The sequence below is a fragment of the Indicator indicator genome, chromosome Z, assembly GCF_027791375.1.
Source record: "Indicator indicator isolate 239-I01 chromosome Z, UM_Iind_1.1, whole genome shotgun sequence".
NCBI lineage: Eukaryota > Metazoa > Chordata > Aves > Piciformes > Indicatoridae > Indicator > Indicator indicator.
This window is the reverse complement of record NC_072053.1, coordinates 16,111,892-16,129,360: the sequence shown is the minus strand read 5'-3', so window position 1 is coordinate 16,129,360 and position 17,469 is coordinate 16,111,892. Positions and strand designations below refer to the sequence as shown.

General features: G+C 38.8%; 1 protein-coding gene across 32 annotated transcripts in view; it reads right to left on the bottom strand.

Moving 5' to 3' along the window:
• Window positions 1-16,174, bottom strand: part of CELF4 (CUGBP Elav-like family member 4) — a 745,900-nt gene extending 729,726 nt beyond the window's left edge. For 30 of the 32 annotated variants that reach the window (XM_054397284.1, XM_054397298.1, XM_054397285.1 and 27 more), the window contains exon 1: window positions 15,880-16,159. In XM_054397284.1, the coding sequence (XP_054253259.1) occupies window positions 15,880-16,159 (280 nt within the window). Of the gene's footprint in view, window positions 1-15,879 lie in introns of all 32 variants that reach the window. The other 2 variants (XM_054397311.1, XM_054397304.1) reach the window with 2 other exon arrangements.
• Between the last annotated feature and the right edge of the window lie 1,295 nt (window positions 16,175-17,469).

The following is a 17,469-nucleotide window of genomic DNA, read 5'->3' as shown; positions in this document are numbered from 1 at the left end:
TCCACACTCCATGGGCACTGTGCAAGTTGCCTGTAACACCATGGAAATTTGTGTACAAGTTAACAGCAAAGTTCAATTGCTGTAAGATGTGTATGGATCCATTTGCTTCAATTACTTCCATGATTTAAGTGTTAGGCACATGGAAATTAATCTGGGAAATAATCAAGAAAATCTGCACAAAGCTGGGTCCAATGTTGTTAAAACAATCTGGCTGAAATAAAAAAAGGTCAGCTTTGACTCTCTGTCTGATACCAACACACTCACACAAACACACACAGGTACACAAAAATGTCCCCAATTATTATTCTTATTATTTATGAACACAGATGAAAAGCCAAAGGGGACATGGTAATGCACATAGATGCTGATTAGCTGGAGATTATATTGATGATGCAATAAAAAATCACTTTGTCTCTTAAGCTGCACCAGGACAATCAAAGGCAGATTAGATAAAAATCAGAGAGAATGAATAATAGACGGGGAAAAGAACATGGTAAACCATAACTCCCTGCAAAATGTTCTATCTCTGAGGACTGCTGGTCAGAATAAATAAGGGCTGGGTGGTGTAAATACAGCTCAAATATACATAGGAAGTAGAAAAATATGTTTTTGCATGTGTATTATTTATCAATAGCAGCCAGATACTCAAATTTACCTGAATAGGTTTGCGGATCCACGCATATACGCACTTACATGCATGCACCTTCCTAACTGATGAACAAATGATGAAAGCAAGCAATAGAGAGAAAGCATTGTATTTGAAGAGAGACAGATGGACACAGAAAAGCTTATGGGGTAGGCAATTAGAAGCATAAGAGAAATTATCTCTGCAAAAATGACGTGAACTTGTGGGAAAAGGCAACTCAATCTCCAGACAGAGATATGCAGATGTAAACTCCTATATATGCATGTATTTACCTAGACATACACCGATGTGGGGCCCTCTCTGAAAAAAAATCCCTCCAGCCACAAAAAATTCCAATCACAGTGAGATGGGAGAAAACTTTCTCCTCTTAGTGTGCTTGCTTGAAAAGAAACAGAATCCAAAGCTGCATATCCAAGATTAAGTTTACTGACCATGTTTAATATTTAATAAAACCTTTGGCATAGCTGACTATCCTGATCTATCTGATGCTTTCCCTCGTAGTAAAGCGTAGCCTAATAGCTGTCCTCTGTCCTCTGACTACAGCTGTCTTATGCATACGAATACTATTTTCCCACTTCTGAAAACCTCCTACCTTTTTCTGGATTTTTTTCAGCTGCTCCATATTTTCAGTTATGCTTTATGAAATCAAATGAAAAAACAAACAAACAAGCAAACAAATAAAACCCCAACCAAACAAAATACTTCTCCCAGACATGGAGGGGGCTGCAATTTATTTGTAGTTGAGGGAAAAATCCCTGCTTTCCAAAGTCTTCTCTGGCTTAAATATTTTACCTGTTCTCTGACTGTACTTTTTGTCTGCAGTTTGCATTATTACTTGCTAATTACATTAGAAAATGCTCATCAGCTTGCTCTGCAGCTTGGGGATGCTTCTGTGGTTGCCTAAACACACACACACATACACACAGCAATTTTATAAATAAATCACAGTCACAGGGGTGAGGAGAGGGCATGTGGTACTTCACAAGGGAACAGAGCAGCAAAAGAGAAAGAACATGTCCGGGATAAAAAAATAAGGACTGTCAGAGCTTTTCTGCAGAATTTCTTAACACCTGTGAGATGGCCACTGCTGTGATTACCAAAGGTGAGAGGACACCAACCCAGGCTGGTTTTCTCTGGCCACCTAAGTAAATCCCTTACCATGGACAAAAAACAAGCCTAATTAATCAATCTACATGTTTTATACCTCAAATGAGACAAGGCTTGCCAGAAGAGGTAATATCTTTTATTAGACTAAATGATAGAGTTGGAAAAAATAGGCAAGCTTTCAGGCACAGAAGAATGTCTGACAGGTTTTTCCCAGCTATATAAGCTGGACTAATAAAAGATATTACTTCTCTTTACAAATGTTGTCTCATTTATAACCTTAGACCATCACCACTAAAGCTATTGTATGACTTCTGCCTTATATACACACAGAGCTCTTTGCAAAGCTGGATATCATAAATTCCTCTTTACACATAGCAAGCTGAGGAACAGCAAGGTCTAGGAATGGGATCTGGCAGGACACAGAGGGCTGGACTAGAAATAGTCTTGTAATCCTTTCCTACCTACCTCTGAATGAAGAAGACTGATATAGCATGACTTCAAAGGCTTATTTAGCCTTCTTGCTTTAATTTGGGGTTGCTAGAGAAAAGTCCTCGAACTGAAAGGTGATTATATTGCAAAATAGCAGGGAAAAATATTTTTGCAAGAAACTGTAGTCCCAGAAGAGGCTGCCAGGAATAGTTAAGATTAAGATCATGTTTTTGAGAATTCAAAGGAAAACGTATGCAGCATTTTTGTTCAGGTGTGAGAAATCTGCTGCTGTTTTAATGAAACAAGAAAAGTCTGGGGTTAATTTTTTTTTTTTTAAAAAGGTACAATTGCACTGGTGAAATTATGAACTTATGACACTTTTTTGGTTTTTGTTTTTTTTTTTTTTTTCCTTTTTTAACATTGAAAGAGGATATTGAGCTTTGAGCTCTAGAAGAAGAAAAATAAGCAACAACAAAAAATCCTTTTTCTCTCTACTCTCTCAGTCAGTTAACATAGAGAAGTATATATGCACATTTTCCTGTTGGAGTGTGTGCATACTTTGTGGGTATGGGTCCTTCTGCTACTACCCGTGGCTTTTTTTCATTTTTTGAAATTGATTTGGTCAGTATGGCTCCCTTTTCCCAAACCCTGTCCAGTGAAGAGCTGAGAAAAGAGAAAAGGTAGATAACATTGTCACAGAGATCAGAGTGGTGACTCTTGACATGAAGAGGTGAAGTGTTCTCTACAGCCAGCAACGGCACAAAGGCAGAATGTCAGTGCACAGCTGAACTGAGGGAAACGGAGTTGGAACAGTGATGGAGCCAGGGAACAGGTCTGTAATAGCAGTGATTTGCTATGGAAGATAAACAACTCATGCCCACAAATGTCCTGAGAAGGACATTTGGAAATAGGCAATGAGCCTGCATCAGTACCTGGGGAAAGGATCTGACTCTGGGGAAAGATTTGAGTTTGAGTCCATGCACTCATGGTTGCTTCTACAACCAGGGAAAGAACTTGAGAAGAGAGGATGAAGACCTGGTACTGGATGCAAACCCAGTCAGCAAGACCCCAGGCACAGCACTTGGAATGCGAACAAGGATGAAGAACTGGGCCTGAGGAGAAAGCTTCTTGCCCGGCAATTGGATTGATGTCTTTTGCCAAGTAGCAGAGAGCAGGGTCACTGGGCTTGCTGGTAGAGTGGCTATTTCTTTTTGGATTAAGAAGCTGCTGCCAGAAGTCTTGTCCCTGGATCAACACAGGGGAGAAGACAGGGGAATGACACACCTATTGGGTAACTGCTTTTATGAATAAACTTGTAAAATCTAATTCTACTAGCACCTCTCTGGCCTTTCTCAATAAGCCAGTCAGTTACAAACGATCATTTAACAGGACAAAGCAGCCGTTATATGGGAGAACAGATTGAGGCTAATACAACACAGGTTCCCCTCCAAACAAGAACCCAGCATTCTTTCCATTTTTTTTTTCCTTTTTTTTTTTTTTCCCATCTGCAAACACTGTCAGTAAAGCTGAGTAAATATATAAATAATTAAACAAACAAATACTTGTTTGTTTAATTGCTGCCCCCGGGCTTTTGAAATTGAGACTTCTCTGGATTTCCGGCAATCAAATAGCATCACGTTCACACACTCAAACTGCATGTACGCTTCCTCTCCACCTTTGACAGAATATCATTGACTTGAGTGCACTGTGATGATTTCAAATAGACTAGGGGTTAGATAATCTACTCTACACACACATACAGACATGTACACTCCAGGTCCTCCATTTATGTTTTAAAAGACACAAACATATATTGGACAGAACGACACACATCCCGCCCCCCCCCCCCCCCCCCCCATACATTGTTGTTGATGAACTAACTAAAACTACAATTGAAGAATAGAATTTGAAAAGAAGCAGACAAACAAACAGTTTGCTTGCCAGTTCCTTGCAGTAGGAGATCATCTAAAGCTCCCCTATAAATAAAAATGTTTCTAAATTAATTTTGTTGTGATTGGATATTCGGGATCACTGGAATCTTGTTTACTCCCCAGAATAAGCTATTTCTTAACTAGCAGCAGTGAGAACTCCCTTCTGGATTAACTTGGTCTGCTGAAGTCAGGGATGTTCACATTCCTACTTAAGGATTCACAAAGTGTCTGTCTGTTGTTTTTGAGGCTGGGTCAGAGTCTAACTATCGACTTCAGAGAGCTTCGGGTTGGTCCTCAGCTAACGGACGACAACTGCCAATTTCATCTGCCCATACTGAGGGCAGGAGTATATTTGTCTAGAGGGAACTTGCTCTTTTTACTGACCCAGCTTCAGCTTGATTCAAATCATATTGCAAACAATAGGTTTGAATCAGGCCCTTCAAGAAGAAAGGTGGGATGCAGCCCTTCATCAAATCCTCGAGCTTTGCAGCTCCCTCAGTTGCCATAACAATGAAGAGTATATATGTGATTCACTATAAGAAAAAAAAAAAAAAAAGTCAAGATCCTGAATCAGTGAATGATGAAATTTCTGTAGACAGAGAAATTACAAAGGCTGAATTCTACTCACACAAAAAAAAACAGGCAAAATTGCCAGTGACCCTTTCTTGGCAAAGCAGGGACAAATACACTTTTACAAGTGAAATGAGGCAGGGACAAATACACTTTTACAAGTGAAATGAGCAAAGCTAATTTCCTACCTCCCCACCATGTGTGTTTTGAAATCATATTTTCCTTATCTACACTGAAATGTGCTCTGATGTAACATGTTTATCTTCTGAGATGCACCAGAACTTTAAGGAAATAATACATGTCAATTTTGCACCATTAACTTTTCCCTCCTAAATATTAAATATATAATAATTAAAATAATTGCAACTGGACCAGTATTGCAGATGGGGAAATAGAAAATCAATAGCTCACTGGAGCCAATGACAATCTTTCCATTGATTCAACAGGTTTCAGATCAGGCCTGAAGGCACCGAGCTTAAGTGACTCCATCAGAGAGTGTTGGTGAGTAATTATCCACTGTGTGATTAGAACCCAGACATCCTCTCCCACCAGATAATGCCCTCCCTTTGAGTGAATCGCAGACACAGGCAGCAATTTAAAAGGGGCATCTCTGAGTTATATTAGTCACTAACAAATGATTTGGAAAGAATACAAATTATTGCTTTTCTTGTTTGGGTATTTGTTTGCTTAATTCCGTGTTAACTTTTATTAGTAAAATGTAAAACTTAACACCATTCTATCACCCTTATCTCCTGCAAGATGTTTATGTGTGTTTCCTTCCAGTGTTTCTATGTGTTAGCTTGCTTTTTTTATCCCTTCTTCATCACTGACTAAACTTAGAGTTAAATTGTTTGTAAGATACTCATTTATTTAGTGTCAAAATTGTCTAGGTCCAGACTCTTGCAAATAAATGTGCAGCAACAATATGCTTTTAAAGATTTTTCCAAAGATTTTTTGATGGTTGTCTTTCTCATTCCTCACTTCCATTCCCACTTTTCTCATTTAATGCCAGTATCTTTAATGGGATTTCTTTTCCTTAACAGAAAAAAAAAGAAAAAAAAATACATAATACAAACAAACAAAAAAAGATAGGAAGAAGGAAAACAAAGGAAAAAAAACAATAAAATCTACACAATGGTATAACTGAATAGCAATATATCTTTATAAAAGGGGGTGAAAAATTGCATCTTCATCTGTGTATTATTGAAGATGGAATACAATCACATAAACGGTTTTTAAAAGCAATTAAATGCTCACAAGAGAAAAACACTTGCCCTACATGCCAAGAGAGAGTATAATGAAATGCAAACTATGTTCAACTACTATATGGAAACTGGAATGAGACACTTCAAGCTGAATGGTATAGCAGAAGAAGTCAGCTAGCATACCAAGATAAGACACCCTATTTCTGAGGCAGGAGTAGTTAGGAAATTCAAAAGCAAGAAGGTCTTTGTACCTGAATTTATGTGAGAAACAACCTTAAGGCAAGCATGTTGCATGCTATCGGTCCTTCCTGCCTCAATGAGCAGTTATCTTGCAGTATTGTTAGTAACTTAGAACCCAATCCAAACACTGCTGCAAGCCTGAAGACTTCATTAGGCTTTAGAGTTAGTCTGTAGTGGCTTTGCAAAGACCTTCCCAGTCAGCTGTAGATTATCCATATCACAGAATACACATTAATTCCACCTGTTTCTTCCCTCCATTTCTTAAATATTGCTAAGGTATTAAAAAAAAATATCAAGAACTTCCATTGCATTGCTGCATTGAAAGAGAGCTTTTTGGGATTAATACTATTCTGACAGGGGCAGAACTTTTTTCTGAAGCAAAGAAAGCAGTATCCTGTTTCTGTCTTGACTGCAAGAGGTAAGAAAACTGAGTTTCCTCTGGGTTTGCTTTCAAAGCGGAGCAAGCCAGTTCAACCTACCCAACATACAAAGGCATCTCCCTCTAAACTCTCCCTCTCTCTCATATACTGTTTAAAAGAAGTGCTTCTTTACCTTATTATTCTATTAGAATCAATCCATATTATTAATATTACATATGGGCAGTTCTGTAAATTCTTCATAATTCTCCCTGCCGTTAACTGCAGGTACATTACAGAGACTCTGGTTAGACTGGTCAACCAGTCTATAAATAGTGTTAATAAGCAATATCTATATTGTGACCTTTGCTCACAGAACTGAATCTGTCCTATAAGGCTGTCAGATTCCTTAAAGAAGTATTGATAACCTCATTACTGTATTGCTACATAAATTTTTAGGTGTGATTTTTCACTCAAACATCCAGTAACCTAATATCTTTTTTTAATTTTTTTTTTTCTTAAAGCATTGGCCCTTTTACAATTGATCAAATAGTGAATTAGAGCATTATAGAGAGGAAACATAATCAGGGGATTTCTACAAGCACACTGTGATATATCTTTTGATCTTCTGACAACCTCCATCCCTCTGGATCCTAGAAAGGAATCACTGCTTTATAGGGATATTATTAGGCTGATGCTGTTTTATATGTCTACCTGCAAGAAGACACCAAATCCAAAAAAGATATTTGTGTGTGTTTACAGTGAATGATGCATATTATCTGGTTTGAATCTATCCTTAGAGACTTAAAAGGAGAAAAACTATGTGCAAATGTAAGTTTACCCTTTCAATACATATGTGCATACACAGTCTCCCTGTGTTATATACACAGGCATTTGAATTAGAGACAGGCCAGATATGTGGTCAGATTTCATCAGAAGAACTATGTCTCCAAAGCCCATTTTTATTCTGTCTGAAGAAGATTCACAGCCAGAGTTATTAGCCCCAGCAAACTGGGAAGTCAGATAGGTTGCCTCTAAAACATTTTGGAGACACAGACACAATGTACAAATAAACCAGAGATGGATTAATTAAGTGTGACTATATAGTCAAATTAGTATAATTAATAAACAGCTATGTATCATATTAAACTCTACGTATAATTCCAGCAATAGCTTGTTAAGTCACCTGCCATTTTCACACAATGGTATGATTTCTGTACTGTCTTTTAGAAAGGAATTTCTTAGAGACTTTTATCAGCCTGTCTGTACTGAATTAATTTTTTCAACAATATTCACATACAATAAATGATTGTATGTATGCGTGATACACAAACATTGCAGACACACTTTTTTCTCTCTACATACCCACTTGTCACAAAAAAAGTTAATTCCTTGCTGCATCTTTCATGCAACTTTTTTTTCTTATGTTTTCCAGATTTTAATAAGGAAATTACACATCTCAGCCACATAAAAGGGAAAGAATAACCTGCATTGCAAACTTTGTCTCTACTGCACTTTGGTCTATCAAATTGTAAGCAACTTTCTGTCAGGAAAATACTTTTAGAGACCTAGGAGAAAAGGCTACTGTCACCTGCAACTATATATCCCTGGAGGCATTAACATTGTCAACAAAGCCATCTATGAAGTAGTTAATGTTAAACAACGATTGTCCATGTTCAACAAATGAAGGAGAAATATACAGATAAGGGTGAGGTAGATCGAAATCTGCATGCCTCATTGGCTGAGCTGTCGGATATTTCTAATGCATCTGAGGAGTGTTACTAAGAACCTGTTAAATATCTTTAAACCTTTGATCTGTAGTCAGTCTTAACAAAGGTGACAATTAATTAAAGGATAGTGCATTGAAATTGAGTTACATTGTGGTCAGTTTATATATACTGTCCAAAGCTGGTTCACAGAAGTCACTGTCAATTAAAGTCTTCTTGAAGTCCAGTTCACTATCAATTTTTTCCCCCTTGCCTTGGTCAATATTTTTGGCTTCTTCTGATTGACAAACTTAATACAATGTCTATATCCGTATGTCTTGTCATTCATTTACATGGAATAAGTGGCCATATATGATTTATTTTTAGCTACTACGTATGGTCAGGCACTTTATTTGAGAGGTTTAGAGCTCTCATTCATCTTTATTTTAAAGAGTGACAATAATAAGCCCTCTCTTCCTTCAAGGGGATGTCAGCTAGATATAATGAATGCACAGTAAAAGCTGCATTCACCTGTGTGCGCATTCAGGCTGTGTCTCACAGTGACAAAAGCAAACAAATGTAATATCTGTGGTGACATCCTGACTCCAGCCCACACCAAGCAGTGCCACACAGACAAAATGACTCAATAGATCCTGCGATCTCCAAAATATGGCAATGCATCTTGAGTAGTTGTGTAGAACGAGAAGTCCCTATAGCATATATCCCAGATCAGTCTGCGAAGCTACAGTGGGAGCCATAACTTTAACTTGCCATGATTATTATTTTTCCCTCTTTCCTGATGCAGATTTTAATATATAAGGGTCAGTCTGCCATGACAAAACGCAGCAACAGCCGTGTGGATACCAGTGGAGAAGTTAAGTGAGTGAGAAATATGTCAGAGGTCATGCTTTTGTCAGTTGCTCAGTTTTATTTTTAATTTTACTTACACAAGGAAAGCTAAGTTAAAGAACAAGCCAGCAAGTGCAGGAACCTGTAGCATTAACTGAAAGTGTGGTGGTTTGCTATGTAAATCCACAAGGGAATACATAACACTGAATAAATGAAGCCTACGCCACAATTTCTAAATGTGAACCCACCGAAGTGATGCCAAAATTTCTCACTGACTTCTGCACAGCAAGCAGGAAACAGGCCTTTGCTCTAGCAAAGATGATGCTGGGATTAATTAAGTATCAGCCTATTTGTTAAGTCCAGGATTCAGTTTAGTTCACTAAACACCTCATCTCCTTAGTGCACACTCTTATGGGACAGAAACTAGAGAGCATTTGGTGGATGGATCTTGTTGAGCTCTTCAGTGTCCTGATTTTATGGAATATTATTTTAAGGCTATAGCCAACACATACGTGAATCTTTGGGCATCTGATGCTTTTTCTCTACTTAAAATGCTGGTAAATAGCCCAACAGCCTAGATCATCTCTCCCACTTTTTCTCCCTTGTAACCATTACTGCCTGTCACATAAACCCACCTCAGTTCACACATGATTGACGGGATGGACAGTAACAGCTCCTTTAGTGTCGTTATGGTCTGTTGGGTCAGCGCAACTGGTATGCATGCACACAGGGTGTGCATGTTAAAAAACACCCTGACATCTTGCTGAAAAATGTGGTTCAGTATTTCCATCTCTTAAGGCTAGGGGAGGAGCTCCTTAGTCATTTAGCCCCTTCTGCTACTTATACTTTACCATTGTGTATAAAAGCGTCTCTCCTCACATTCCTCAATAGATACAATTCACTTCTTGGTTGAGCACAAGATACTTTATACAGTCTCACTCACTCTTTACCCAGGCAAATTTTCCAGATACTCTCTGACAACTTCTTTCAAAAGACTATTCCATCACCTACCCAGCTTTTATTATACTAAGCAATTTGAATCCTCTGCTAAAGAAAGCCCTGCCTGGCCACTGGTCGATGCAGGATACAGTACCAGATGAAACACGCTTTTCATCCAAGGTGACAAGGATCCTCAGTTTTTCCCCCTACAACAGTGCTGATGGTCCTGATATATTCTGGCTGAATATAGGAAAATAAAACAAAACCAAACCAAAAAATCCAAACCAACCAACCAACCAACCAAAAAACCCACAAAACAAGTCACAAACTGCCTCCTGTTTCTCTTGTTATACCTCAGAAATTAAATGGTTCCTCATGCACCCTTTAGTTGAAATCTTATTTTAGTCAAATAAGTACCATGAAATTTGGTTGTTGTCAGCAATATTAAAAAAAAAAAAAAAGAAATTTTTTCTTCCCTAAAATGCTTGAAGGAACCAGTATATGTAGATATTGAGGGATAAAAACAATTACAGTCCATACATGTACAAGAAAGGTAAGTATAACCTAGAGAAAGGTAGAAGAAACAAAAGTTCTAGAAACAAAAATGTTAATTTCCTTTCCTCCTTCCCCCATGTTACACAACTTTAAAACAAATCTGTTCTTTTAAGGATGATTAGTTGATATGGTAGTGGGGCTAGATGAAGAACAGCTTTCAGTGCAAAACTTAACAGGCGACAGATCCAAGAAAATTGGAGTTTGTATTGGAAATGCTGACACAACCATAACAACAGCATCATAACTGGCTGCAGCTGCTTTTAGAAACCAGAATCCAGGTCCAGATTCCTGGAAAAAAAAAGAATTAACATATAGCCACCTAATTTATGAAGCAATCTGGGCTATCTCTTTGACATTATGAAAACAAATACATGCTCATCTGTATGGGAGATTAAAATGTACAAGGGCTTGGATTTTCCTCTCTCTTCCATCAAGCTATCCAATTGCACTTTGATTGTTTTAAGGGGTTGTTCTTTAGATCTAAGGCATAAAGCATCCTCTGTTTTATTCCAGTTTATTTGTGCATTTACCTCCCTAAAACTTGTTTGTTTTACTACCATACTAAATGGTGTACGTCTTGCTTTCAGCCAGGCAAGTCTTATGTTTCAATTATGGAGGAGTTTATATAGCACCTGTATTGCGTTGTGCTTCTTGTCAAGTAAATTTCAATTTCCCAAAGGCTATGTGCATGAATGTGTATACATCTCTTTTATTTTTTTCTGTATGTATACATGCACACAAATACATACATTCATACATATATATAAATATATCATCTTTAATTACTGTTCATTTACATTACACCTTTGAACTTCTGAGATATGCCAAACCTTCATGAACACCCTTAGATTTAACAAGGTTTTAATATTTCTATCATCTATCTTTGTAATCATATAGAACAGTATATAATGAATGGAAGCCAAGCTGTCTAAAATTTAAAAATTTTTTATACTTTTGAGAAGGTAACACAGCAAAGGAACAATGCTATTCTTTTCTTATTGCATCATTTCTAGCTACATTGAATGCTTATCAGGTGAGGTTCAGGTCAAGTAGGAATGACCACTGTAACCACAGGACTGCAATAGTGATTTCAAGGAGGTTTTAGGGATTTTTGTGTGCTTTCCTCCCAGTCCCTAAATACGGGTTGAAAGATTGTTGTAGGTTTCAGGACTCTTGCTTTCCTGCAGCACACTATCTCCACTCTCTAAGTGCACTCATTTTCATGTGTTTCAGTAAATCTCAGTTGAATGTGGAATGTTGGTATTTTCTGACTTCCTAAATAGAATATTATGGAGACATGTTTTTTTTTCAAATTAGAGCACATTCTATGCCTTGAGTGCAAGCAAAGTTAGATAGAAAAGGCCGTTTAAACCTACGGGGATAGTCCTATATTTATATTACATTAATTCATAAATATTACACTAAATACCACTTAAATTGGCCTTAAATGACTTCAAAGATAATGCATTATAATATGGCTGTCCTGAGAGCACTAACCTTTATGTCTCCCAGTAACTCAACACTTAAGCATACTCCACTGCTAGATAAGAAGCGGGGGGAAGTTATGAATGAACGAATTGTTAAATTGTTCAGGTGTGATTAGCTAAGTCCATGCATGTGTTTGTGTGTGTGTGGGTGTGTGTATGTATGAACACATGGGTGGGTCAGCTCAGCCCTGGTAGATTTCTACCTGAGGATATCATCACACAACCTATTCCCAAACCTAAAGCTAAGTACCACAGTAGGAGCCTGTTCTTGCCCCATTTGGAGACAAGTGAAGACAGGGGAAAGAAACATGTAGCAGCTGCACTTATGTCAGGAACGTGTGCTTTCTTGGGGACCTGGTAAGCCTTTCCTGCCTTCCCTCACACACTGCTCCCTCCGTACCCTTTCCTGTCTTCCATGTCTGCAAGAAAATAGAGTTCTCCTGCCCCTTCCCTCGTATTTGTCCTGGTATCAGCCAGGGCTGCTGGTGAGGAACCTGGGACTTCACACCCCTTTTGTGATAGTTTTTTTAGAGGGGTACCTAGCAAAGTACTTTTTCTTAAGGTCCTTAAATTTCCTCTTTTCTTCTTGCTGTACGAGAGTACCACAATAGGATCTCTTCATAATATTTTCAAGAATACACATCCTGTGATCTCATTTCAATTGATTTGTAACTGAAATTATTGTGGTTACTATATTTTTATTTTAAGATAATTCCTACCTCTTTCCTCCTCCCAACACAAATCTACATTCTTCTCCTCCACACCCAAGGTTTGCACTCCATACACTTAAATAAACTACAGCCCACTGTTAACCCTTCAGGGTATACCACTGCCACAGTCTCATTCTCTGGATTAGGAATGAAGTCAACTGAGAGTGATGAATCAATTCATGTATAAGCATTATGCATCGCTTATAGAAAGCATCTTAGGGTTTCATATTGCCATTCTACCCCTGAGAGCCAAGTTGGTCTACCTGAATGAAATTCTTCACCTATGCTTGAAAAGCAAAGCCAGAATAAGAAGATCTGAGTGAATACTATGCTTCACATATCTGCATTTAGAGAAAGGAATATATATTAAAAAAATAAAAAGATTGAACACAATTACTTTAAAAAAAGCCAAATGCAGTTCTCATCCTTCAAAGACCCATCATGGTTTTTGGTTTAATAATAATTAATCACTACTGGTGAGAAAGTAAATTTCTTTTTTCCAGGTAGCCAGAGGCACGTTTTTATCAGGATTAGCTAATAAATCAGTGGCATTGCTAGAAAAGATTTCAAACTCTTCTTGCATGTACTAAATAAAACTGATTTCAGAAACATTGGTAATTTGATGTCTACTGAAGCTTCGCTCAAACCCTGCCTGTGAAACAATCATCATCATATTTGCTTCCGAAGTCCAAAACTTCTAGGATGTTAAAAATTGCTACTTCTTTCAAGATGAACTCATGTAATTTGGTTTGATGAGGTGACAGGATTTCCCACCTGGCTTTTTTCCTAAGTTGCAAATTTAGAGCAGAAATGAAGTGAAGTGAAATGAAGTTAGTATCTTCCTTAATTCAGGAATATGTGTTAAACACATCCAAGCAAGATAAATGATCCCTCTCTCTCTACCTCCCTCCCTCCCTTGCTGACTGTCTCTGTGATCACAGGCACACAGTAAAAGAAACACTGAACTGAAAGATGAAGTATTCACATCTATGAAACAGAAATTAAAGTTAGTGCATAAACTGATTAATTACAAGTTTAAGATATAACATAACAAATTAATAAAATCTTATCATCAAATCAAAATAACCTCTTACTGTTATTAAAATGCTTAACTGAGGTTTTAGCTCAAAGGTTTCCTCTATACTTCTTTTATTGTTATTTTTATTTTACAGAAACCTTAGGTAATATTTTCAAACACATGCGCACACATACAAGCTTTGTGGCTACTCTCACTATGCCTCATCTATTAGACGAAACCTCCCAGGACCTTTCTATTTCTTTCCTTGTGCTTACTTAGTACTATTTTTATCGTTATTATTAAAAATTACTGTAGTGTGGATGTCATGTTTAAATGACACCCATCAGGTCTTGATGTTGTTTCTAAGAAGGCAGTCTGAAAAGAAAGCAAGGTTTGAAAGGGCTACATTGATCATTGTAAATATGAAAAGGGCGTTTGAAATAACCATCAAGAAAGAAAGGAAGAAATATCCTATAACTTCAACTAAATCGCCAGTCCCCAAGCTTTGAACATTTTCTGTAGCCTGTGTGAAAATGGTACGTTTCACTGTCAGGGTGTATTTTCATTCACATTTCCTGAGAGTGGGAGAGAAGAGGGGAGTGAGTGGGAAAGGGGAAGAGATGCCTGCTAAACATGCTGTTAAGTTCCAGATTTACAACTCACCAAGGCATCTGGAAAGCCGGGAAGACAGTAATGCCATTACCAGTGACTCTCCCTGTCAGGAGTCCACCAAGCTGGAGTAGACACTGATACTGAACCTCTCCTGTAACAAATGCAACTTCAACTCCTCCCATGGCCCCCTGCAAAACCCTTTCTCCTTCTGTGTTAAATTTGGAGTCACAACCCAATCACTTCTACTCTGATTTTTTTTTTTTTTTTTGTAACTACATATCTAATGAAATAAGCAGATACACACACCCACACACAAATAGATACATAACCTGAGTTAATAAAGTGCTTGCTTTGCTTCTGGGTCTCTTCTCCTAAGTGGGGCTACCACGCATATTATCTTTAACTTCCTCCCAGCAAGTCCTACTTTCTTATTCAAGGATCCAAGCATTTGTCCCCTACTATACACACCCTCTCCCAAAGCGTAGCATCACCTAATCTGAAATGCACCCCCAGAGAACCTAAGCTAAGCAGGAAAAGGAACGGGAAGAGATGTAGTGAGCAAGGCATCTCATGGGGAGTACACCTCCACTGCCTTTAAAGAAAACCTAAAAAGTTCCCAGGATGGAGTTTGGATACATTAAAGTAGTGCTTGGAATGCGACTGCTCGGATACTTCTCCCTTCTGGAACTAAAATGACATCCATCCCTTCTGTCTCATCTTCTCCACACACACATACACCCCTGCCCCACTTGAGATAGGGGTTTTAACTGTTGTTTGTATCTCTGTTCCCATGCTGAACAAAACCAAAACGAAATACCCCCCTTCTTGAGCAACTCAATTTCCTCCACCTATGATGAACCACAGATTAGAGCTGCAACAGCAATGAAGAAAAAAACAAAAGGAAAGAAAAAAGAAAAAAGAAATGAAAAAAATTAAAACACGACAAAAAAAAAAAAAAAACAACCAACCAACCAAACAAACAAATAAAAACCCCACCACCAAATCAAAACAAAACAAAAAACAACAACAAAACTAAGAAAAAGAAAAGGCACTGGTGCCAGACACAGTTGTAAAATAGGGTCTTCTTAGCCCGGAGCAAGCACACGGACAGACACATGGACACACACCCCTGGATGGAAAATGTGCAGCTCCCGAAGATAAATAAGGAAACCCTCTCCCGCTCCCTCTTTCAGCACCGCCGCGCGCGGACAGCTGCCTGCCAGCCCGGCTTCCGCGAGCGGCTGCGTCTCACCCCTCAAAAAAAACGAGAGGAAGAAGAAAAAATACTAATAAATTAACCAAACGGAGCTGATTCCCTGACTCTCTCTTTTCGCTTTCCAGGAGGGTCTATTATTTCTTTCCTTGAACCCTCAGGCTGCCGCCCCCGCCCCCGGGCCAACCAAAAATGAAATAAAATTGAAATGAAATCGAAAGGAAAGAGAAGGAGAGACCTAGAGAGGGAGCGGGAGCCTGCCTTCCTCTCTCTATCTCTCCCGGGAAAGTTCAGGAGGTAACTCACCTTTGTGCATGCCAGTGAACCTGTCCTTCAGCACCGTCAGTTCATAGATCTTCCCGAACTCCTCGAAGAGCGGTTTGAGGTCTTTCTCGTCCAGGTTACGAGGGATCTGCCCAATAAAGAGCTTAATGGCATCGTGGTCCTTCATTGGGATGGTGGATGGGTTTCCGGGACTATGGTTTAATCCGTTCATATGCCCGTTGGTGCTGGGGTTGCTGTGATTGCTACTCAGGCTGGTATTGTCTGGTTGTCCGTTTGCTAACGTGGCCATCTTTATATACATAGAGAAAATCTTCTTTCCTTTTTTTCCCCCCTCTTCTTTTCTCTCTCCCTCCCTCTCTCCCTCTCTCTCTCTCTCTCTCTCTTGCTCTCTCGCTCCCTCTCCCTCTTTCACACACACACACACACTCACACACACACACACTCCTCCCTCTCCGTCTCTCTCTCTCTCTCTGGGTCTGATCTGATTTTTTTTTTACATTGAAGATCTGTGTCCTTTCCGTTTAAACAGGCTGGATCGGTTCAAATTCCCAGCCAGACTAGGGGGTGGGGTGTGAGTGTGTGGATGTGTGTGTATGCGGGGAAAGCAGGCTGGGGGTGGGGGATTGCTTTTGCCTCTACTCTGGCTAAACCCCCTCCTCCTATCCAACCACCCCCCTGTCTATCTGCCTGGGAGAAGCTTAATGGTATCTTCCAACACAGCCCCCGGCTATAAATAGCACTAGGCGCATGGCTCTTTGAGAGTCAGTCAATTTCTATTGTGCCAAGTGAGCAAAGGGGAACGGTTGCGTTTTTAGGACCAACGATGATGATTTTTTTTTCCTTTTCCTTTGCAAGCCCTCCGATCAATCGATGTCATTGCAATTTCAGTGATCATCGGGAAATCTGCCTTTTTATTTGAGAGGGGGAAAAGCCCAAACCCAAGGTGTTCCGACTTCTTCCTATTATGATGATATCTCTTATTTATTATTTATTCTTATTATGATATTGCAAATCATAATAAAAACAGTTCAGATACGGACGAATCCTCAGGCTCAGAGGTTACTTTTGCTGTCGTTGTTGTGGTTGTGATGTTACAAGCTCTCTTTACTATATCTGTTCTTGTTGCATATAAAAAATGCATGATCCTTATGATTTTTTTTTTTTTTATGATGGTAATGATGACATCAAGCTAGGAAAGGCGCAAATTATGTTACTGTATCGCTTCGGGAAGGAGATTAAAAATATCAAAATTACTATTAAGTTTCATGCTGCCTATATTTATTTTACGTACAATCATTGTGGGCGTTACCTCCTATACTAACTGCGTGTGGTGTGTGTGCATGTGTGTGTGTGTATATTGGAAAGGGATTGATTAGATAGGATTTTCTTGCCGGACTTTCAAGCCATCAGGATATTCTGTCTCTCTGATGGAAACATAAATCGTATTTTGTAGTCATCAGGGATCGGGAGTTGCTTGTCCGAACAATGCTCTGTAGACAAAAGTATACTGTATCGTGGAAATGAAATCAACAATCCTTTCATAGCATCTGGAGGTGGGGAGAGCAGGGAGGCTCGGATTAAGGACACAACTCCCTCTTGTCCCCCCAAATA